General features: G+C 40.5%; 1 protein-coding gene across 1 annotated transcript in view; it reads left to right on the forward strand.

The window, feature by feature from the left end:
• Positions 1–25,645, forward strand: part of LOC126176950 (ubiquitin domain-containing protein UBFD1-like) — a 52,639-nt gene that overhangs the window by 13,490 nt on the left and 13,504 nt on the right. Inside the window, exons 3-4 of the mRNA XM_049924158.1 lie at positions 10,009–10,160; positions 23,613–23,735. Of these exons, the coding sequence (XP_049780115.1) occupies positions 10,009–10,160; positions 23,613–23,735 (275 nt within the window). The remainder of the gene's footprint in view (positions 1–10,008; positions 10,161–23,612; positions 23,736–25,645) is intronic.

Here is a 25,645-nt window from a genome sequence, read left to right on the forward strand (position 1 = left end):
TTTAATGGTATTAAATTAAAATTGAAACACTGAAAAAAGTGATGTACCTGTTTCTCCAATACCATTGCTGATAGACATCTGAAATTTAGGGCAGCTTTAGTTGATGTAGGTACAAACAAATTGGTGGAAAGAATTTTTTAAAATAATGTACTTTCCTTTATATTTTCTTTACCTTCTGTAAAGAAACATGGAGAAATGGGGACTGTATTTTCAAGGAGTCAAAACCAGGTTGTACTGGCGGCAAATGAAAGAAAGAATCTTATTTGTATAAGGAGCTACAGTTTCTAGTTCCAGTCATGAAACCTTAAGCTAGCAGATGTTGCTGGAAGTTTGCCTCCAGCTCCCAAACAAGAAAGTGAGGCTCTCAGCAGTGCACATATCAGTAATGATGAAGAAGAAATTGATGATGATGATGATAATGAGTTGTCAAATGAATATGCTTCCCCAGATAATAAAACTCCAATACAGGCATCGCAACCCAGCACTAAGTCTCAGCCTACCTCAGTGTTTCTGAAATGAAGACCAAACACACTGTGAAGAAGGTAAAAGTCTAATCACTAACATCTGCAGCTGATAAAGCTTTTATAGACTTTTGTAATCAGCAGATTAATTTGACAGAAGACAGTCTGAGTAAACATGTTTCAGTAACAGATGTGAAAAACATGACACACAATTTCGTCTGTTCAGAAGTGAAGTGGTACTGTTGACAGATGGTATTCTCGACTCCTCCAACTCGTCAGTTATCTCCGTGCCCACATATGACTGCTTGAAACACCTCTTCCATATAAAACTCACAAACATGTATCCTCAGTTGTGTGTGCCACACCCCATGAACCATTTACTTCCCAGGATTCCCAGTACCCATCAGTCATTTGGTGGCAGTTTGGTGCAGGCAGCCCAAATGTTTAGTTGTATGAACTCACATTGTTATTTTTCCTGTCTTTGTGTTAAATTTTTTTTAAATACCATAGAATTATAACATTTGTAATGAGCTTAAATTTATAAATACATGGATTTGCATCACGGTAAATTTCTTTTATATTTTATAATGATTAATAAATGCAACTTACCTCAAAATAAGTGGTCTTTCTTCAACTGAAATACTTTTCCTCCATTTTATGTCCTTTTTTGTAATGATTGAGCGAAGATTTTCAGCCAGCTCCTCAGCTTCTTTGACATTCTATAAATTCCTTTGAATTTTACTTAAAATTTTTCGAATTCTTGCACTAATACAAAAGCTGAACATGTCTGATTATTGTGAATGAGAGGATGAAACCAGGATTTGTTTTCTTCGAAGCTTCCTCAACTACTAATATGCCACGAGAAAATTGCAAACTGCATAGCTTGGCATTGTTGAGCAAACTGACAAAATTCAGCACTTTTGAGATGGTTGCCCATTGCAAAAAAGTTGCATCAATGGACAAAGAATGTGCGATGCAATTCAACTTCAACTGTAGCCAAAACGTTGTGTTGCATCAGTGGATGAACAGCCCTACACAGACAGCTCCAGAGATAATGATAAGTTTTCTGTGCATACATAAACAACTGCAGTTGAGAACAACATTCTCTGTCAAAAGAATGCAGCATACATTCTGCAGAGTTGATCGCCATACATAGAACATTGCAAAACGTGATAATTTTTCCTTGACAGATTTTCATTGTTTTGCGAACAATAGGTAGGTGCTACCCAAAACATCCATTGGTCTCTTCTGCCACCCATGACAAACTGTCGATCTGTATGCCCTCAGCATACAGTGCTTTTTCTTTTTTTTTCTTTTTTTTTTTTTTTCCTTAACCATGTTGGCATTCCAGGTAATGAGCTGGCTGACAAACTAGCCAAAGAATCAACAGGGATGGAAGCACTCAAATTCAATGTCCCAACTGATGAACTGAGGACACACATTAGACCCTGCATCCTGAAGAAATGAGAAGACAAATGGCAATTTAGTACACAATACAATTAACAACGGACCATTGACACACTGCTAAGGCAAACTTTGCTACAAAGCTCAAGGATGAAGGTATTGCCTTATGCAGATTACGAATTGAACATACCAAAATAACTCTTAACATCAACATAGTTGAGTCTCTTTACATTTACAATAATCTTGAACATCCCAATTATCCAACGAGGGAAAGGAGACCAAAAGTTTAACATTGAATCTGAACCATTTGTCAATCCTGGTAGCTTGTCACATTGTTGAGAGGTGAAGGTTAGATTACAGAGAGATTGAAAGATTCTGTGATCCAAACCTGATTCTGTCCTACAACCGCTGTTTCCACACTCTTGCCTTAGCTTTAGATCGCCAAGCCCAAAAATACACTCCTGGAAATGGAAAAAAAGAACACATTGACATCGGTGTGTCACACCCACCATACTTACTCCGGACACTGCGAGAGGGCTGTACAAGCAATGATCACACGCACGGCACAGCGGACACACCAGGAACCGCGGTGTTGGCCGTCGAATGGCGCTAGCTGCGCAGCATTTGTGCACCGCCGCCGTCAGTGTCAGCCAGTTTGCCGTGGCATACGGAGCTCCATCACAGTCTTTAACACTGGTAGCATGCTGCGACAGCGTGGACGTGAACTGTATGTGCAGTTGATGGACTTTGAGCGAGGGCGTATAGTGGGCATGCGGGAGGCCGGGTGGACGTACCGCCGAATTGCTCAACACGTGGGGCGTGAGGTCTCCACAGTACATCGATGTTGTCGCCAGTGGTCGGTGGAAGGTGCACGTGCCCGTCGACCTGGGACCGGACCGCAGCGGCGCACGGATGCACGCCAAGACCGTAGGATCCTATGCAGTGCCGTAGGGGACCGCACCGCCACTTCCCAGCAAATTAGGGACACTGTTGCTCCTGGGGTATCGGCGAGGACCATTCGCAACCGTCTCCATGAAGCTGGGCTACGGTCCCGCACACCGTTAGGCCGTCTTCCGCTCACGCCCCAACATCGTGCAGCCCGCCTCCAGTGGTGTCGCGACAGGCGTGAATGGAGGGACGAATGGAGACGTGTCGTCTTCAGCGATGAGAGTCGCTTCTGCCTTGGTGCCAATGATGGTCGTATGCGTGTTTGGCGCCGTGCAGGTGAGCGCCACAATCAGGACTGCATACGACCGAGGCACACAGGGCCAACACCCGGCATCATGGTGTGGGGAGCGATCTCCTACACTGGCCGTACACCACTGGTGATCGTCGAGGGGACACTGAATAGTGCACGGTACATCCAAACCGTCATCGAACCCATCGTTCTACCATTCCTAGACCGGCAAGGGAACTTGCTGTTCCAACAGGACAATGCACGTCCGCATGTATCCCGTGCCACCCAACGTGCTCTAGAAGGTGTAAGTCAACTACCCTGGCCAGCAAGATCTCCGGATCTGTCCCCCATTGAGCATGTTTGGGACTGGATGAAGCGTCGTCTCACGCGGTCTGCACGTCCAACACGAACGCTGGTCCAACTGAGGCGCCAGGTGGAATTGGCATGGCAAGCCGTTCCACAGGACTACATCCAGCATCTCTACGATCGTCTCCATGGGAGAATAGCAGCCTGCATTGCTGCGAAAGGTGGATATACACTGTACTAGTGCCGACATTGTGCATGCTCTGTTGCCTGTGTCTATGTGCCTGTGGTTCTGTCAGTGTGATCATGTGATGTATCTGACCCCAGGAATGTGTCAATAAAGTTTCCCCTTCCTGGGACAATGAATTCACAGTGTTCTTATTTCAATTTCCAGGAGTGTACATGCACTCTTTGACATTACTTAAGAAAGGTATGTTGTTTTCAATATTTTGTAGTCATTTGACACTACTTGGACATGTATCTTCGAACTGCTCTCTGAATAGCGCTTCTACACACATTTGCACATTTTATGCCATTTTCCCACTTGATGTTATTTCAGATATCTGTTTTGCCATTCAATCCATATTTGTTGTCAATTTTACCCTTTTATCTCATTGAGAAATCTGAAGTACTTACCTTACTGTGATATGTTGACCATTCAGCACCATAAAATATACCTAATCTGTTCTAGTTTGACAAATAATAAATTTCTTGTTTACTGTGAGTGCATAGTGTGTGGACCTGAAAGCTCAGTGTATTGTCGTTGAAAAATGAAGTGCTCACAGATGTGTTGTGGAAACTGCGTTGCGAATATGGTTTTACAGCATGTGAATGTCAGTATTCACAAAGTCTGGGGCGAATGGGCAACTTAGCTTCTGAAGAGTCTCAGATATATTTTAGATATTTTGCAGTACACTAGAGCAAACCCTCCTATAGGATACATTTTTGGGTATGAATAGCTCCCATCGGTTGCAGGATCATTTTCAAAGTGTATATTAGGATTCAACTTACATACAAAATTTGCAGCTTTCAAGAGAGATATCAGTGTACATCTAACAAAAAAGTTGTTGAAGGGAAAAATGCCCTAATCTGTTATAGTTCCCTGGATAGTTTTGAATAGTTGTTCCAGCAGAGAAAATTTCTCTTCTGTGTAAGAATATAAGTTAGTTTATGCTTTGTTACATTGTTTGCACACACCCACAGCAGTCCATTATGAAAAAGTAATCTACACCTCTTGCTACAAAAGTGTCGAGATGTTGATGTATCAGTAAGCAGTTTAGGGGGCACACGAAAACAAGAAATATGATGTAACAGTCAAAGGGAGTACTCCGTGTCTAAAACAACTTGTCGTTTGATATTTGTCACACTGCAGTACAGTACCATCAGCTGCACCTCTGTTAAAGCTCAAACAGCACATTGTGGCGGGTGACCAGCACTGGCGCTTCTCCAACCTGCCCATCACTCAGCAGAAGGAGAATGGACTGCTGTCAGATTGTGTCTACACTGCACTACTTGAAAACTGTATGTGATCTGACATTTGGCAGTGGCTAGTCCGTGTCGTGTTGTAAGGTTTGTTTAGATCAATTAAATTCCAAGGTTTTGAAAGCTGACAAATTATTTTAATCTGACTATTGTGATGTTGAAATGGACTAGGAAACAGTCAGTGATTAAAGGATCACTGCAGGTGAGGGGAAAACAAACAGCCATTGTTTAGAGTCGTTATGTCAGTGTCTTAGGACAAGTTAACTTTGATCCACATGTTATAAAAAACAGTGTTGATGAATAACGAGTTTTATGGGTAACTTTTGTGATTGAGGACCTTTACTCTTCCACAGAATAACACTTTTATCCACACATTCCTTCCTCCTCCCACCCAGTGCTCAAGTGATTTCTGATTGTTAAAGATTTGTTTGTGTTTCTATATATGTTGATTACTTAAAGATCCCCAATGATCTCCCCTCAGTGGGCTCACAGCTATCTCATTAGGGAGTTGGTGGGTAAACAAGGGGCCCAAAGTTACTGCAGCACTTCATTCCTTTCTTGTGATGTGTAACATGCCACACTATTATTTATTAATTTATATTTAATTGTTGCTTGCTGTGGTCTAGCTGTTTGGAAAATAAGGTGCCGGACATTCATACATAGCCGGTTTTGGAGGATGACCTTACCCCAGACATACATGCGTCGATAAATAATGTTCTGAACCTTTGCCTACAGCACATGCCTTGTCTATTCTCTCACATTGTTCTATAGCTTGGTTCCTTCCATAATATTGTAATAATAATAATGAAGATATTGTAATATGTAAACATTTTGGGCAACACAGTTAATTTATTTTCGCTTTAATTTCAAGTATCACATCCATACTTGTTCTGATCGCATTCACACTATAATTACAGTCTCTCATTTTCCTCAAGCTTATATGAGTTTATCATTACCAATTCCTTGCAGCATGGTTGCATTTTAATTACCTGTCAACTCCTTTGATAAGAAATGAAGCCATGCTTTAAAATTGTTGTTTTACCACAAACACTTTTCTCTCATACATATGTGTCCTACTCGTGTGAGGGCACTGGTGCAATTGACTCATTCCTTCATGCCATATGACTCCAGGCGCCAGCCTGTTCCTTTTAGAACTATGGGGCATCTCTGTCAGTGATGCTGCTGCACTGAAGCAAAGAAGTGTAAGAATAGATTTGATCCATCAAGTACAGGATCAATATGTATCTCCCAACTAATTATTCTCAAAATCCAAGTGAGATTTTGAAATTAAAAGAAAAATTCTCCCAAATACTGAAAAAGAAAATTCGCCACTGACTGAAAATAATTGAAAATGGCAGTGGTGCCCTCCTAGCTTGGCTACATTAATTCTCTCTCTCTCTCTCTCTCTCTCTCTCTCTCTCTCTCTGTCTCAACCACTGTTATGTGCTGCGAGCTCACTCTTCTTCCACGCCACTCAGGTTTATGTTACGTACACGATGACTAGGTGACCTATTGACAGCTGGCTCGCCCCTGTTGTTGTTAGCTGATAGGACCAATTTTTGTGCTTGCTGAAGACATCCAGCTGGCTGTTGAATTCTCTCCAGTCCATTGGCTGCTTCATTCACTGCCTGAAGTCTCACCACACCGTCAGGCTGCTCTCCACAGTGCCATTCGTCAGGCTGCTCTCCGCAGTGCCATTCTGCAGTCAAATGCAGCACCTTGCTTCACTGGCTCTTAGCATGTAACAACCCATCACACTGTGCGAGCCCCAGCTTCTTCTAGTAATTTCTTTATGGCTGCTTGCACCCGTTACACTGTCTAACAAGTGTTGTTAGTGCTGGGCCCACTCTTACTATCTCTTGAATTGCTCTGCTTTCAACACAACACGCTAAATAAGAGGCTGTGTAACTGAATATGTTCAGAGCAGCCTGTCACTAAACTACATACACTCTTAATTTTTAGACATGTCCATTACAAAAGTCACAGTAAACATTCATAAACTTAAATAGAAGGAAATATAGTCGAATTAATGTACCAATACAGTATTGACATGTTCATTATTGGCAGTTAGATATATTACACTTAATTACTTCATCAGCACTGTTAATTTTACTTCCTATTTTCCTCTTCTTCTGGGGGGACAGATCTCTAGTAAAGTATTTCTTTACATGTGCCATGTTGCATACCATTTATCTGTTCTTAAAGTTCCAACGTGTTTGGGAGTTTCAGTGCTGTAACCTTATATTGTCCTTTATATGCATGATGGAACTTTCAACACTGAATCCATGACATCCTAAATTGTAAGATGCTCCAGTTTATCATATTGTCTTCACCTAGCATCAGGTCTTCAGTAACTGTTTGTTCCACTATTTTGACCTTTTCCTTCCATGTAACATATATATCGTAGAGATCGGTAGAGTCCTGAGCTGGCAGGGAATTAGACCAGTCTTCTGCCACCCAGGAAGATTAAGGAAATGATGCGACCCATGAAAGATAATCTTGGCCTGAGAGTACCGGAAATTTACAGCATTCCTTGCGAGTGTGGCAAAATTATATGGGCCAGTCTATAAGAACTGTTGCCGATCGCTGTGTGGAACATCGGCGTCACCTGAAATACAGGTATCTAGAAAAATCAGCATTGGCTGAGCACAGTTTGTTAAATAAACATAAGATTCTATTCGATGCAACAAGTATACTTGCTCACACTTCAAACTATTGGGACTCTGTCATCAGGGAAGCAGTTGAAATTAGACTATGTGAAAATAATTTCAACAGAGACTCCGGATATGCACTCACCAAAGCATGGAAGCGCGCAGCTGATAAAGAAAGAGCGCAAGGGAGACTTCTTACATTCCTCCCAGTTCTCCGCCTGTTGCGATGGAGGGCACTACAAGCAACACTGGATAAAGCGCGGAAACAAAATCTATGGACATAGAGGCCACCACCTCCATTTTCACCGTGACGTCATCCAGCCAATCGGAAGCCGTCCCCTGCTTATAAAAGCGGAAGCCTCACTGGTCCACGACAGTCAGTTTACCCCTGATGATGACGACGGAGGTAGTCCTCGAAAGCTCAGGATTTTATCCAAATTTGACGCGTCAAGTAAACAGAGAACTTTTTATGCAAGGACTCTGTCGTGAAAAACTTCGTAGTCATATATATGTGTGACTTCTTTGATCAAATCTACAGTGAGACCCTATTACACCATCAAGTTTCTTTGACAAAGATATTCGACAAAGAAATTTGATAGTGTATCACCGGCCTAAGCAAAGAAGGGAAAGCAGAAAGGTGGAAGGAGTATATAGACACTCTACACAAGGGTGATGAACTTGAAGGCAATATTACAGAAGTGGAAGAGGGTGTAGATGAAAATGAAATGGGAGGTATGATACTGTGTGAAGAATTTGGCAGAGCACAGAAAGACTTGGGAGTACACAACATTCCATTAGAACTACTGATAGCCATGGGAGTGCCAGCCATGACAAAACTCTTCCATCTGGTGAGCAAGATGTATGAGACAGACAAAATACCTTCAGATTTCAAGAAGAATACAATAATTCCAATCCCAAAGAAAGCTGGTGTTGACAGGTATTGAAGTTACTGAACTAAAAGTTTAATAAGTCACGGCTGGAAAATATTGACATGAATTCTATACTGATGAATGGAAAAACTGGTAGAAGCCAGCCTTGGGGATGATCAGTTCAGATTCCATAGAAATGCTGGAACATGTGAGGTAATACTCACCATTACAACTTATCTTAGAAGATAGTTTAAGGAAAGGCAAGCCCACGTTTCTAGCATTTGTAGATTTAGAGAAAGCTTTTCACAATGTTGACTGGCATACTCTCTTTCAAATTCTGAAGATGGCATTGGTCAAATACAGGGAGCAAAAGGCTATTTACAATTTGTACAGGTACCAGATGGTAGTTATGAGGGTCAAGGGGCATGAAAGGGAAGCAGTGGTTGGGAAGGGAGTGAGACAGGATTGTAGCCTATCCCTGATGTTATTCAGTCTGTATATCGAGCAAGCAGTAAAGCAAGGAAAAGAAAACTTGGGAGTAGGAATTAAAATCCATGGAGAAGAAATAAAAACTCTGAGGTTTGCCAATGACATTCTAGTTCTGTCAGAGACAGCAAAGGAATTGGAAGAGTAGTTGAACGGAATGGACAGTGTCTTGAAAGGAGGATATAAGAACATCATCAACAAAAGCACAGCAAGGATAGTGGAATGTAGTCGAATGGAGTCAGGTGATGCTGAGGGGATTAGATTAGGAAATAAGACACTTAAAGTAGTAGATGAGTTTTGCTATTTGGGGAGCAAAATAACTAATGATGGTTGAAGTAGAGAGGATGTAAAATGTTGACTGGCAATGGCAGGAAAAGCGTTTATGAAGAAGAGAAATTTGTTAGCATCGAGTATAGATTTAAGTGTCAGGAAGTCTTTTCTAAAAGTATTTCTATGGAGTGTAGCCATGTATGGATGTGAAACATGGACAATAAATAGTTTAGACAAGAAGAGAATAGAAGATTTCGAAATGCGGTGCTACAGTAGAATGCTGAAGATTAGATGGGTAGATCATGAAACTAATGAGGAGGTACTGAATCGAATTGGTGAGAAGAGGAATTTGTGATACAGCTTGACTAGAAGACGGAATCGGTTGGTAAGACATATTTTGAGGAGGGATCACCAATTGTATTGGAGGGCAGCGCGGAGGGTAAAAATCGTAGAGGGAGACCAAGAGATGATTACACTAAGCAAATTCAGAAGGATGTAGGATGCAGTAGTTACTAGGAGGTGTAGAAGCTTGCACAGGATAGATTAGCGTGGACAGCTGCATCAAACCAGTCTCTGGACTGAAGAGCACGACGATGACGACGACAACAACAACGACAACAACAACCACCACCATGTAGTTAAGCCCCTTCAAAATTGTCATCGTCTTTTACTTTGGTATGTTGAACTTTCATGATGGTTATATTTCATGTGAAGATAAAGGTAAACATAAAAAACCAAGTGTACACTGTAGTAAAACTATCATAAATGTGCATTTGTATATTTACAGTTGAGAAAGTATGTATGTCTTGGCATCTCACATAATTTCTGTTACACATTTCTTGTATAGTTAATATCTACATAATCTGACTGGAACAGAAATAAGAGGATTATGGTTTATTTTGCAGGTGTTCCACAGGCCATGCAGAAAGTTATGATAAAAGGACTTGCAAAAGATGAAAGGACACTGAGGGAACTTGGTGTTGTTAAAGGTGCTAAAGTAATGGTTGTAGGATCAAAATTGGATGATGTGCTGGCAGTGTCTACCCCCAGCAAGCAGGTATTGTGTTTGTAGTCACTGTTGCATTGTAGCTTATTTGTGTAAGTTTGTAAGAAAAAACAAATAATGGAGAAAGGAATTCAGGGAACTTGTTTACCTCCAGATTAATGTGGCTGGCACAATATTATCTTGTTCTAGTAAAAGTACAACTCATGCCCGCCCCCTCCCCCTTTGTACCCTAACCCCCACCCCCCACCCCACCCCCACCCCCAGTGTTCACTAGGAACGTGGGATGGTTCTAAGGTCAGTGTGATTTTGAGAGTCCATAGGTACTTTCTGTCATTTATTCATAGAACAAGAGAATTCGCAGCTGCTTGTAGGTTTGTTGGCTGATGCTGACACAACAGAATCAACTATTAGCATTGGTCTGCTCACCATGCTAACAATAAGACAACTGATGTTTGCTGCAAGCACTTCACTACTTGTGTTGCATGTGGCATTTTCCTCTTACCATGCCCCTCACCCCTCTGACAGCGGACTTTGTATGGTACAAAAAGAAAAGGATTGTTCAATAAATAATGCCCACACTTTGTTCGCAGAACTTGTTTATTCTTGATGTTCAGAATCTGGTTACACTATCAGTTGATAATTCTTTTACACGTACTATTTTTCTGCATAGTCTCCAGGACATTGTATGGCCTTATGCCAGCATTGTGTAAGATCACAAACATGCTGTTGGTAAAAGCTCTTGTCCTGTGTTTACTACCATGAATTACGTTCTCATTGTCTTCAAAGTGTGTTCCACATAGAGAATCCTTAAGTGGTCCAACATATGGAAATTCAAGGATGAGAGGTCTTGGGCAATGGGTTGGATATGTTCACATTCCTGAGGCTTGCGTGTAGTGGCGATAGAGCAATGTTTCTGTTGGGTTCTTGTCACACTATTTACTTTGGAAATGGATCTTGAGTTTTTGTCAGGGTCTTCACGTATGACTCTTAATTAAATGGTAGGCCTTTTGGAAAAAGATACACGAGAATGGCACCACCACTACACCAGAAGACTATCATGACTTTGCCAGCCAATTGAGCTACTTTGAATTTCTTCATTCCAGTGATTGGCTTAAAATTGTTTCTAGCTTGAAGTGAGGCAACCAGGTTTTGTCACCTGTAACAGTCTTCTGAAAGGATTCTCCATTGGTCTGAAACTGAATCTTGTCATTTGTTGCTAGCATTCATGGAAGCCATCTTGCTTTGAATGTTAGAAGAGGCTCACCCCCCCCCCCCCCCCCCCCACACACACACATTCTTCCAATGCCCACCAATAGCTGTAGAGCCAATTGTCAAATTACAATGTACCGGTCTGCACGAATAATGGCAGCTGCACGATTCCCTATATTGGAAGCTGTAGCTCTGATGGGGCTTCTCAAAGGTGGCTGCTCTTAGAGCTCAGTTTCTGCACTTCCTGTCACTAACACTTTACACATCTCTCACTACAGTTATTGTTGCTCAAAATGACATGCATTATTCAGCAACAAAAATATTTGATCATTTGCCCAACAACATAAATTGTCTGGCTGTTAGCAAATCAAGTTTTAAATCTAGCTTAAAATCATTTCTTTTGGACAACTCCTTCTGTTCCATTGATGAGTTTCTGTTTCAGGACTGGTAAAAAAAAAATGTACCTCTAAATGTAGTTGCATGTGTAGAACTAAACATTTCAGTAATATTAATATAAGCACTATTCGTGTGTGTGTCTGTGTCTGTGTCTGTGTGTGTGTGTGTGTGTGTGTGTGTGTGTGTGTGTGTCTAGAGTCATCATTTAAAAGTTATATATATATAGTAATCTGATTTGTTCATCATATCGATAAAATAATTGTGAAAATTATCTACAGAACATGACATAACTAAACTAAACTTAAAAGTGTATTGCGTAGATGCCATCTTGATGGTTTGTTATGCCTTTGCAATCTATCAAAACTTCACACACACGGAGGGGAAATGTCATATTTGAAGCATATTGAAGGACAATGCCGAATGTGTATTAATTACTGTAAAAAAAGGAGACATTATTTATTGAACAGCTCATTCATACACCTGTATGGCTACATTTTATTGGCACAGGTTTGATAGGGGTTTGTGTCGGGTGTGAGAGGGAGAGGCAGCAGATGCACAGGGTAGAAATGTGGCACCAGTGAGCTCATTCTGGTTACAGGCATGGGGGTAGTGTGGAGCACACAATTGTGCTGGCCTCAAATTATGCTAGCCCTTGACCTGCACTAACCACCTCTTCTGATCCATAACCCTAACTTCTGTCATACCACAATCACACCCTATTTCCCACAGTATCTTTCTACCTCTGTAGTATTTCATTCTCCCAGTGAGCTTCTCTATATCGTTAGTGTCTTTTGCACAATTCATCTTGCCTGCAACCAGAAAGAGTTCTTCAATGCAGTGTTGCCATACTGTGCATCTGCTGCTTCCTTCTCCCCACCCTTCCCCACATCCTTTCTTACCCGACCCACTCTACCTGGTACAACCCCCATTCCAGTTGAGCTGCCGTGCTGGCACAATTTAATCAGCCAGAACAATGAACTCCTATACATGTATGAATGTGTAGACTATTGTTCTGAAGAGGGACTCATCCAAAACCAAACAAAGTTTTTAGTCTTGTTAATGCATATCAGTGACTTAGCATGCAACTGTTCTCTGTGTTGTTACATTTAATCCTTTAATTTAGAGTAGTTTTCCACACCACAGTAGTACTGGTGTTGACACCTGTGATGAAATGTTGACTGTGAATACCAAACATACATTTCTCGTCCACAGCTCTGCAGAGCACAGTTAAACATTGTAAAGATAAATCTAGTACAGGCTGACAGGTGTGAATGGTTGTACTATGGTTGCTTTAGAAGGAAGGTACTGTACAATACGTGCGGGCTCTAGCATATTCCTAGAGTCATCATTTAAAAGTTTATGTTGAAACTTTGTTAATAGACTTTCTTGGAATAGTTATGTCAATCTTAAAGAGTCTTCCAGTTAAGTTCCTTCGTTATCTGTGTGACACTCTCCCATGGATCAAACAAACCTGTGACCATTTGTGCAACCTTTCTCTGTATTCGTTCGATATCCCCAGTAGTCTGCTTATTACGGGTCCCACACTGTTGGATCACACGAGTGATTTGTAAGCAATCTCCTTTGTAGACTGATTGCACTTCCCCAGTATTCTACCAATCAACCAAAGTCTACCACCTGTTTTACGCACAACTGAGCATATGTGATCATTCTATTTCATATCCCTACAAAGTTTTATACCGGGTATTTCTATGAATTGGCAGATTCCAACAGTGACTCTTTGATATTATACTCACAGGATACTAAGTTTTTCCGTTTTGTGAAGTGAAGTGCAAAATTTTACATTTCTTAACATTTAGAGCAAGCTGCCAATCTCTGCACCACACTGAAATCTTATCAAGATTGCATCATCTGCAAAAAGTCTGCAAGGTCATTAATATACACTATGTGATCAAAAGTATTCGGACATCAGCAAAAACATACATTTTTCATATTAGGTGCTTTGTGCTACCATCTACTGCCAGGTACTCCATAACATCAACCTCAGTAGTCATTAGACAGCATGAGAGAGCAGAATGGGGCACTCTGTGGAACCCATGGACTTCAAACGTGATCAGGTGATTGGGTGTCACTTCTGTCATAGATCTGTATTTGATATTTCCACAATCCTAGTGATAGTGAAATGGAAACATGAGGGGACACATACAGCACAAAAGTGTACAGCTCGACCTCGTCTGTTGACTTACAGACACCGCTGACAGTTGAAGAGCATTGTAATGGGTAATAGGCAGACATGTATCCAGACCATCACACAGGAATTCCAGACTGCATCAGGATCCACTACAGTTACTATGACAGTTAGGTGGGAGGTGAGAAAACTTGGATTTCATGGTCGAGCGGCTGCTCATAAGGCACACATCATGCCGGAAATGCCAAATGATGCCCTGCTTGTTGTGAGGAGCATAAACATTGGACGATGGAACAGTGGAAAAACATTGCGTGGAGTGACGAATCACGGTACACAATGTGGTGATCCGATGGCAGGGTGTAGGTATGGCGAATGCCCGGTGAACGTCATCTGCCAGCATGTGTAGTGCCCACAGTAAAATTCGGAAGCAGTGGTGTTATGGTGTGGTTGTGTTTTCCTGGAGGGGGCTTGCACCCCTTGTTGTTGTGCATGGCAGTATCACAGTACAGGTCTACATTGATGTTTTAAGCATCTTCTTGCTTCCCATTGTAGAAGAGCAATTCAGGGATGGCGATTGCATCTTTCAACACGATGTTCATAATGCACGGCCTGTGGCGGAGTGTTTACACAACAATAACATCCCTGTAATGGACTGGCCTGCACAGAGTCCTGACCTGAACCTTGGGGATGTTTTGGAACGCCGACTTTGTGCCAGGCCTCACTGACTTATCACCAATACCTCTCCTCAGTGCAGCTCTGCATGACAATTGGGCTGCCATTTCCGAAGAAACTTTCCAGCACCTGATTGAATGTATGCCTGCATGAGTGGAAGCTGTCATAAAGGCTAAGGGTGGGCCAACACCATTTTGAATTCCAGTATTACTGAAGGAGGGTGCCACAAACGTGTAAGTCATTTTTAGCCAGGTGTCCAGATACTTTTGATCACATAGTGTCTGTGCAAGATGAACAGCAAGGATCCCAACACGCTTCCCTGGGACACAGCTGAAGTTACTTGAACATCTGACAGTGACTCTCCATCCGAGATAACACGTTGCATCCTGCCTACCAAAAAGTCCCCAATCAAGTCACAAATTTCACTTGATACCTGATGTGATCGTGCTTTTATCAATGAGCATAGGTGTGGTACTGAGTCAGATGCTTTTTGGAAATCAGGAAATACTGCATCTACCTGATTGCCTGAATCCAAAGCTTTCAGTATGTCTTGAGAAAAGTGTGAGTTGGGTTTCATACGATCGATGTTTTTCGAATCCATGTTGGTTGGCATTGAGGTCATTGTGTCCAAGATACCTCATTATGTTTTGGCTCAGAATATGTTCTAAGATTCTACAACAAATTTATGCCAAGGATATTGAACAGTAGGTTTGTGAATCACTTCTACTATTCTTCTTGTAGAGAGATGTGACCTGTACTCTCTCTCTCTTTTTTTTTTTTTTTTTTTTTTTTTTTTTTTTTTTTTTTTTTTCCCCCCCCCCCCCAAGAACTGGCTTCTTTTTTTTGGGGAGGGAGGGGGGGGTGCTGTGATAGATCATACTTAGAAGAGGATTAACTCAGCTGCAAATACAGTATACAATCTGACAGGGATTCTGTTGGGGCCTGGAGTTTTGTTCAGTTTTAACGATTTCAACTGTTTCTCAACACCACTGACTGCCACTAACTTTCGTTGTGCTCATCTTTTCAGTAGGATGAGGATTAAATTTGGGCCATTCTCATAGGTTTTCCTTTGTAAAGGAAAATGGAAAACGAAGTTAAGCATTTCAGCTTTCGCATTGCTACCCTCAATTTCAGTTCGTGTCTCACTCACTAGGAACTGGACACTAATTTTTGTGCCACTAACAGACTTTATGTATGACCAGAATGTCCTTGGGTCTGTGAAAGATCACTGGACAATACTATGCTACAGTAGTAATTGAAGGCGTCACACATTGTGCTGTTGACAGCCAAACGTTTTTCATTCAGCATCTGTCTGTCTTCAGCCCTATGCTTTGTTTTACACCTATTATGCTGTGGTCTCTGTTTCTGTAGAAGCTTCTTTACAGTTTCTGTATACCACGGAGGTTCCCTCCCATTATGAACTGTTCTAATATCTATCCAGTGCATGGTCAACTATCTTTTTAAACTTTAGCCATAGTTCCTCTACATGTGCCTGTGCTCAAAGTTTCAGGTTCCTTATTGAGATATGACACTACTAGACTTTTTATCTAGTGTACTGAATTTATAAATCTACATCTATATCTACACAGATGCTTCCAATCGCTTGGGACTTTGTGTTGGGATTATTACAATGTCACCCATATGGGAGTCTCTCCGATGGTCAGAGGATGTTATATTCGTAGGATTCTCGTGTACAAACAATTTCTTGAATGCAAAATTTAAGACTTTGGCTTTTGTTTTGCTGTTTTCAACTGCCACACAGACTGGTCAACACGGGTCTAAATGGAAGCCTTAGATGTGTGAAAGAAGGTTGTATACATGGAAGAAGCCTGGAGATACTAGAAGGTATTAGATGGCTTATATAATGGTAAGACAGAGATTTAGGAAAGAGGTTTTAAATTGTAAGACATTTCCAGGGGCAGATGTGGAGTCTGACCACAATCTATTGGTTATGAAATATAGATTAAAACTGAAGAAACTGCAAAAAGGTGGGAATTTAAGGAGATGGGACCTGGATAAACAGACTAAACCAGAGGTTGTACAGAATTTCAGGGAGAGCATAAGGGAAAAATGGACAGAAATGGGGGGAAAGAAATACAGTAGAAGAAGAATGGGTAGCTTTGAGGGATGAAGTAGTGAAGGCAGCAGAGGATGAAGTACGTAAAGAGAAGAGGGCTAGTAGAAATCCTTGGGTAACAGAAGAAATATTGAATTTAGTTGATGAAAGGAGAAAATATAAAAATGCAGTAAATGAAGCAGGCAAAAAGGAATACAAACGTCTCAAAAATGAGATTGACAGGAAGTGCAAAATGGCTAAGCAGGGATGGTTAGAGGACAAACGTAAGGATGTAGAGGCTTATCTCACTAGGGGTAAGATAGATACTGCCTACAGGAAAATTAAAGAGACCCTCGGAGGAAAGAGAATCACTTTACGAATTTCAAGAGCTCAGATGGAAACCCAGTTCTAAGCAAGGAAGGGAAAGCAGAAAGGTGGAAGGAGTATATAGAGGGTCTATACAAGGGTGATGTACTTGAGGACAATATAATGGAAATGGAAGAGGATGTAGATGAAGATGAAATGGGAGATATGATACTGCGTGAAGAGTTTGACAGAGCACTAAAAGACCTAAGTGGAAACAAGGCCCCGGGAGTAGACAACATTCCATTAGAACTATTTGACAGCCTTGGGAGAGCCAGTCCTGAGAAAACTCTACCATCTGCTGAGAAAGATGTATGAGAGAGGTGAAATGCCCTCAGACTTCAAGAGGAATATAATAATTCCAATCCCAAAGGAAGCAGTTTCTGACAGATGTGAAAATTACTGAACTGTCAGTTTAATAAGCCACGGCTGCAAAATACTAACATGAATTCTTTACAGACGAATGGAAAAGCTGGTAGAAGCCGACCTCAGTGAAGATCAATTTGGAACACGTGAGGCAATACTGACCCTAAGACTTATCTTAGAAGATAGATTAAGCAAAGGCAAACCTATGTTTCTAGCTTTTGTAGACTTACAGAAAGCTTTTGACAATGTTGACTGGAATACTCTCTTTCAAATTCTGAAGGTGGCAGGGGTAAAATACAGGGATCGAAAGGCTATTTACAATTTGTACAGAAACCAGATGGCAGTTATAAGAGTCGAGGGACATGAAAGGGAAGCAGTGGTTGGGAAGGGAGTGAGACAGGATTGTAGCCTATCCCTGGTGTTATTCAGTCTGTATATTGAGCAAGCAGTAAAGTAAGGAAAATAAAACTTTGGAGTAGGAATGAAAATCCATGGAGAAGAAATAAAAACTTTGAAGTTTGCTGATGACATTGTAATTCTGTCAGAGACAGAAAAGGACCTGGAAGAGCAGCTGAATGGAATGCACAGTGTCTTGAAAGGAGGATATAAGATGAACATCAACAAAAGCACAACAAGGATAATGGAATGTAGTGGAATTAAATTGGCTGATGCTGAGGGAATTAGATTAGGAAATGAGACACTTAAAGTAGTAGATGAGTTTTGCTATTTGGGGAGCAAAATAAATGATGATGGTCAAAGTAGAGAGGATATAAAATGTAGACTGGCAATGGCAAGGAAAGCGTTTCTGAAGATTAGATTAGATTAATTATTCAGAGATGCTTATGCGTGTACGCAGTTAAGTCGCATATGAGCAGTACCTTCTCCTGCTTCTGGCTATTTGAAGTGCGGCTGTTAGCTGCATCCAAGGTAACTGGACACGAGCTGTTCCAGCAGTAGCAACAAGCAGCCAGTTGCTACCCGGAAACATTTTCTTTGCGCGCCCAAGTTGCCAGATTCGCACATATGCAGAGCAGTCTGATTTGTAGTGAGGTGAGGGGTAGTCTCCACGTGAACCGTGTTTACATTTAGTGATTTTGTTGTTTCCTCTTGGTTGACAGCTGTCAAGTCAAATGACAACAAAACTGATTTCTGTGGCCCATAGCTATGAAGTGAATTAAATATGTTCACGTAATTATGGAAGGGTATAATATGGTATTAGTTTCAGTTTTCTGATTTGATTTTATTTCCAGGTTTTTTTCAGTTGGGCATTAATTGCCTTACAGAACACTGAAGTTATTTTTGTTGATTTCATTTTAAAAAATGGCTTTAATTAATCTTTTCCTCAGAGGCAGTCAGTTTATTGGAAACACTATTGGCTATAGTTCAATTCTTTTATCTTGGCGGCTCACACATGCCTGCTCAGATGCGTGAGTTGCTGCGTTGCCAGTTGCAAATGACGCACACGCCATGAGAAGCAGCGCCATAGTATAGTATAGTATAGTATAGTATAGTATAGTTCACAAACTTACGTTTAGGGAGGAGCGCGCAGTTTATGAAGTAAAGCCACCACGGCCACGTTATCCCTTTCGCTGTTGCAGAGACATGCTCCCCGCATTTTGTCATTACTGCACTGCTCGCCTGTGCAGACGCATGGTGTTCCGACTGCTTTGACACACTTGTCATTCAATTTCACAAGAAGTATTTGGCTCAAAAATTTGATTTTTACACTTCTTCTTGACTGATACCTCCCCCCATAAATGACTTAATTTTGTTTTGGTGTTCAATGCAGTTATTTTGCAGCATTAAATGTAGTAAACCATTGCACGAAATTTTGAATAGTTTGCAGAGGTAAAAGTCCGTAGAGTATACTTTCCGTATGGTTGATTTTAGTTGCTACAATGTTGAGAATGAAATGTGGACAAGATACCTAAATTTCATATAAAATTTACTGTTTAACAATATCTCATTTAATTTAAGTACCAGATAGGTGTCGTATGTAATATTGAGAAATATTCAATCTTTCTCGAGTGTAATAAAAGTTTTATTTACACTGGGCGTGTTTGGCTTTATTTTAAAGCACTTCAGTCAATCAAAAGAAAGTAGACAAAATACATTAAACAAAACTGTGGACTTAGAAAAACAGGACTTGAATATACTGTGTATCCGTGAAGTGCTCTGAGCTATGTCAAATATAATTTTTGTGTGTGGCACACATAAACAGCATTTATTTGCTAAAACACTGATAAGCCGACACAAACGTTGAATATTGTGTTACCGCAGCACAAAACTACCAAAGGTGACTTGGCAATTGAGGAGACAAAATACTGTCCACTGGAGATGCTTCAAAAGGGAAAAACACGTCTGGTCTAAATAAGAGACTTATTACAGTTACAGAAGAGGAATGTATTTCAAATTCTGCTCTAAATAATACTTTTAATACTGTCGCAAAAGAATATATCTCAATATGAATAGTAAAACAGCGACTGCGGAAGAGAAGATATACAAACAAAACAGATAACATGAATATTGTATGTGTTCCTTTTCATTGTTTTTAATTTTTGTGAAAAGAAATATTGGAGGACAAAATTAGAAAAACCGAAAATTTATAATGAAGAGACAAAGTACTAGAAATTACAAAAAAATTATATTCAAGCGAATAAAATTCATGAAGTAAGACACTTCGATGTTGTTTTTAAATAAAGAAAATATTAATCACCGAACAAGGCTTGAACTCAGAACCTTTCGCTTAGCAGTCAAACACCTTGACCATTATGCTAAGGCAGCTCGTTGTTCACCTGAGCTTCTGGAGGACTATAAGATGTCACGCAAAATACCGATAAACACTGTTGGTATGACTATGAATTACTCATGTTTCGTCAAAGTACAATAGGAAATAAACAATTACCGCTGTTCTTTATTGCGAAAAAGTGTTTCATGAGAATGATACAAACACCTTTCCTTGCTATCACCTGAATTAGGAGGCTTATTGCTTTTTGGTTTAATTGATTAATAGAATATGGAGCAATTGGTATAAAGAATGCTTTTTCCAAACTTTCTATAAAAGAAAGTGTGCTATCAAGACATTGCTTTTGTTCAGTTATTTTATTTATGACTGAATGTTTCTAAAACTGAAGACACTCATCCGTGCTCTGCACTGCAGTCGAGCTCTGGCAACGTCGTTGTCTGTTCATTGGCTGACTGTGTTTTGTGACGTCAGATGTGCAGAACGAACCTAAACTCGGCCACCGTTGTTAATGACGCGCGCTATAGTGTCAAATGTTTGCAGAATTTCAAGTGCACATTGTTATCTTTTGGGACGTATGGCATTATGCCATAATAAAGAACTAAACATGAGATAATATGGTACTGGTACTCAAAGAAAATTTGCATTCCGAAAACCACACCGAAAAGATTAATATCAGCTTGGGGCGTACGTCTTTGTGAATCTGGACATACGAATGTGCTATTTAAGTCTAATTATTGTTTACGAAATTCTGATGCTCATGGAGTATCCTCTGATGTCTTGTTTTGTTTTGTTTGTTACGCAATGTAAGGTCTCTTAATGCTATATATGTACGAATATATGGACTACCTACATCATCATAGCTGCACAGGCACAATAATGCTGTTTTCTGGTCTAATAGGTCGCGGGAAAACATTGTGATTGGTAGTTTTAAAAGCGTTACTTTCAGAGTACATTTCATTTTACGCAATACGAGTTATGTTACATGTGCAAAAGTGCTTTGAGTTTCTTAAATCGTGGACCGTTTGATTCTCATTTAAAGCTTAACACTTTGAGGGCCAGCCACTTAGAAGAATTTAGAGACCAGACATTTGTGGCATTACTTAACATTTTACTGGCACATTTGTGTGATGTATCGAAGTGTAACACATGCAAAAAAGACAAATATTATATGTGAAAGCTTAGCTTTTCTTGTAGCTACACTATGTGTGTTAGTTTATACCAATAACTTTTTCTATTTGTCTGTTCGCGCTGCTTAAGAGTGATGTTGCTATAGGCTGACTACATCACGTGTCCTATGCTCTGAATCACTACATTTACATGCGACACATCTTCTGAAAGACAAAAACTGAATTTCTGAAACCATTTTTTGTTGTCTGAAGCGGATTTGCTAGACCAGTTAACTACGGCGCCTGGAAAACAGCAGACATAGTTGATGATTTAGTCAGCACAATGACTATTTCTCTTCAATTAGATGAGGTATAAACAGCTTCAGTCTAATATTTCCACTTATCCTTCACTGTACAAAGAGCCACTCTGTCAATATTTGCCAAAATTTTGAAAAACAAGACAAAACCTTACACTCCAATCACGTTTCAATACCGACTGCGTTTACGTGGGAGCGAAAATCAATTGTGGAATTGGAAAACTGGCAACCAGAAGTGGATTTACAGAATAGATTTTGAAATGTTTACTTGACCACCCTCAAGCAGTATTGGGAGATCACTTTACAAAATCCAGTTTTGGGTGCTCCATGTAAACGCGATGAGTATATGCTACCATCGGCTGGCGAGATCACATGACATGAGCTATGATTGGCTTACAAAAGCACATCGTGATCTCCAATTTCAATGCTTTGGGAACAAACATTCTGTTGTGTTTGGTGGAATTTGATTATATACATTCGTAATACGAAAATATGCAGCATACTTGTTGCTGCAAATCAAGTGTCTTTCGAAAACTCATTTTTTTCTGGGGTTTGTTTCTTAAAGGGGCGGGAGGTTCTATGCTAGTGTACAAAACCTTGATCATTCAAAGGATTGATAAGTTTTCCGATTCTGAAGGAAAGTATACTGTCACTTAACATGAAAAAGTGTATTTTTTAACCAGCAAAATTCCAGGAATTTTTTTTTCCTTGTCCACGTATACACCCTGTAATCATAGGTGGTGATCGAAAAACACATTTCACATCATATTTCCACAGAAAACTAGCAATGCTGTAGGAAGTATATTCTGTGCAGGCAAAAGGACAATTGACGTTGGTGCCACATCATTATTAACATCACTCGCCGAATTCACAATTGATGGTTGGTGCAACTGATCTGTCATTCACTATGCCGTTCATAGTAAGCCAACACGCACTGGTTAGTATATACAGGCTGATAGTTAAGCCAGTACGCATTAATTTGTATCCATAGGCTGACAGTTGTGTCACCATTTGCTTTAGCATGAAGGGGTTCTTTGTACCTTGGTTTGTAAGGCCCACATCATCTCGAAGCCGACCTTCCATCAGAATGGCTACAGCAAAAGACAGAGCAGTCGCACTTTGCACCAGTGACCAACAGTGAATCTTGTGAGAGGTGATAATAACAATGTTGCACTGTAGACTATGGCCTTTTAGTTTTACACAGGAAGCATTTCCAACAAGGTTGGTCATGTTCTGCAGAAAAATGATGTGAAATGTGTTTTTTGACCAAAATCCAATATTATAGCCTTTTTAGGAACTTAAAGGATGATTTTGCTGTGTGTATCTATTGCATTCATTGCAATTGTAATACGTTGTATATTGGTCAAACTAGTATGACTGTGGACGAATGGTGTACTGAGCATAAGTATCGAACATTTAAAACAGCTGAACAAATCTATTGTTGCAGAATACTTGTCTTGGAACAAGTCATCCTATGGAATATCACAATAGTGAGATTCAGGCATGCTCTTCCAGCTATTGGGATAATATTGATAAGGAAGCAGCTCAAATCAAATTAACATGTAACCTTGTAAATAGAGATGGAGATTTTGCTTATATTCTGCTTGAAATCCTGCTCTATCTCTGGTCAAACAACAGAGCAACAGAAGTTTATTAATATTCATTATCAGTAACTTCTGACATTGGTCATCTCTAGTTTTGTGATGGCAGTAGTGTTTAAAGTGTGTGTGTGTGTGTGTGTGTGTGTGTGTGTGTGTGTGTTTGTACATTTCTGCATGTGATCTGCATACCAAGGTTTTAAATTTTCCTGCACAACATTTTCTCAGTGCATTTGTATATTGAAAATGGCTGAGTGTGCACCTATCAAGAAAGTGGTTATTGTCACAGATGTTACTCAGATGCATTCTTGTAAGTTATTTGAATATTTCACCATTGTTTTTATTTTTTATTTTTATATACACAGCTTGACAGCTTTGTGAGGGTATGTGTGCGTGCAATCTCTTTAGCTGTCTGTCTATACATAATTCCCACTGCCTTTCTGTCCATAGATTTTGAAGCAAGCATCATTTGTATTTGTCAGCACATCCATTAGTCATCATAAGAAGTAACACTGTTCTTGTTAATAGGAATTGCTAGAAGAGAAAGCTGTATCCACAAGCAAGGAGCCGTTTTGCAAACAGAAACAACATCGGAAGGTGTTGGATAAAGGTGTTCCAGAAGATGCAATGCCTGGAATAAAAAATGCAAAGGTGAGATCTAATTGGGTAATGTTTTGAGATCCCTGATATCACTATTAATAAACATAATTTTCATTTTCCTGTTCTGACATTTTGCTCCAGTATGTAATAACTAAACTCCATCTGAACAGGCCTCAAAAGGTCCTACGGTGCCAATCGACCGGTCACTGGATGCATCCATTGTTCAAGACTGCTTTAAAATTCCTCACAATTGCTTGATCTGAAACTTCTTAATAACTGTTGATTTATGTCTCTGTTTACTATTGGCGTCAGTGCTGGGGGTGGTAGTGAAGAACAAAAGAAATGTGGCCTATTTCTCTGTGAATTCCCTGTACTTGGTGCGTAAAACTTCAGCTATGTTGTGTATGTTTCCTTTGAATATTTCATACAGCTTCCAAATTGATTTCAGGTTTCGTTCGCCTCTACTTATGATTTTTCAGCTGTGTGTCTTTGATTTAGCACTAACCCACATTATTTTTATGCATATGTTTGTTTAGTATGGTGTTGAACATTTATGTTAAAGTTGATGACCTTCAAATAATATGTAATTACTATTTATTAAGAATGCTGTAAGTGGAGTAATTTTTGTAGCAATAAAAGGCTGTATTTTGGATTTAATGAAAAATCGCTGCAAGATGGCATGTTTTAACATCTGAAAATAACTGATCCTTCTCACTTTTAATACAGCACAAAGTTACAGAAACAGGAATGAGGGTTACATTTTTATGACTGCGTGCCTAAACCCTATGTATATGGTTTCCCCATGGTGTCAGTTCTCTTGCTTGTCTCACAGCCAGCTAAAGATTTGTTCCTGTAACATTAAGTAGTCATGGCGGATTGGGGATACACAATGAGGTCCATTGTTATTTGGCAAGATCCCTATACATTCTGATATTCAGACACTTCAAGTTTTGGGCCTTCCTATTTAGAACTAAAACATTACATTATGAGTGTAATTACTCATTGTCATTTCAACTACGTAGTCTGTTGGAATGGATTGTCAAACAATCACTCGGTTCAAATGCCAGGACCACACACACTAAAAATCCACTATTCAAACAACAAAATTTAGATGAGCGACACAGTTCTTGATCCCCCCCCCCTCCCCCCTCCTCTCCCCGCGAGGCTCGTCGCTCTTTGGTGGGTTCGGGCTTGGCTACCACGGAGCCCCTGCCTTTGCAGCATCTTTTCCCTTCCGTGCTGCATGTCTAATAAGATGTCTCTCTCTCTCTCTCTCTCTCTCTCTCTCTCTCTCTCTCTCTCTCTCTCTCTCTCTCCCCCCCCCCCCCCACCCCCCCTTTTTTTTCTCACACTGTTAACAACAGATGTTAGAGTGATTCTCCAATTTGCTGGTGCTCAGAAACGGCACATATACATATAGGCTTGAAATGAATGCCAGTATGGTGCCTCACAACTCTGTTCTGAAGGGAGACTCCCATACGTGCTATTCCACGCTATGACATCAGAAACTCGGCACGCTCAACGTTCAGATGCACGGTGTGTGTGCCGACGGCTGAAAACCAGTGCATCCCCTTTGAGGGAGGGGGGGGGGGGCAGAAGGAGCGCGGCAGGGGAGATACTGGCAGTCGTGGGGAATGTTCTCACTGTGAGCCAATCATCTTCTTCACAGTCATTGTCTACTAAATGTAAACGGAATGAGGCTAATGATTCAAAGATTCTCCCAGCTGCACCATATTTCCACATGGTCTCATGTGCTGAAGGCAGTGAGTCCCTTGCTACAGTAAATATGCTTGTTACTCAGAAAGATGATAGAATTGCTGGCCCAGAATTGCTGGCCCTGTGAAATCCTGCTCTCATTTACGCAATGGCACTTTGGTTTTAGAGACTACTTGTGATTCTCAAGCACAGCAACTGCTTGCAGCTTTGCTCCTCCATGGCTATCCTGTTTGTGTTGAGACCCA

The sequence above is a fragment of the Schistocerca cancellata genome, chromosome 3 (genome assembly GCF_023864275.1).
Source record: "Schistocerca cancellata isolate TAMUIC-IGC-003103 chromosome 3, iqSchCanc2.1, whole genome shotgun sequence".
In the NCBI taxonomy this organism is placed as follows: Eukaryota; Metazoa; Arthropoda; class Insecta; order Orthoptera; family Acrididae; genus Schistocerca; species Schistocerca cancellata.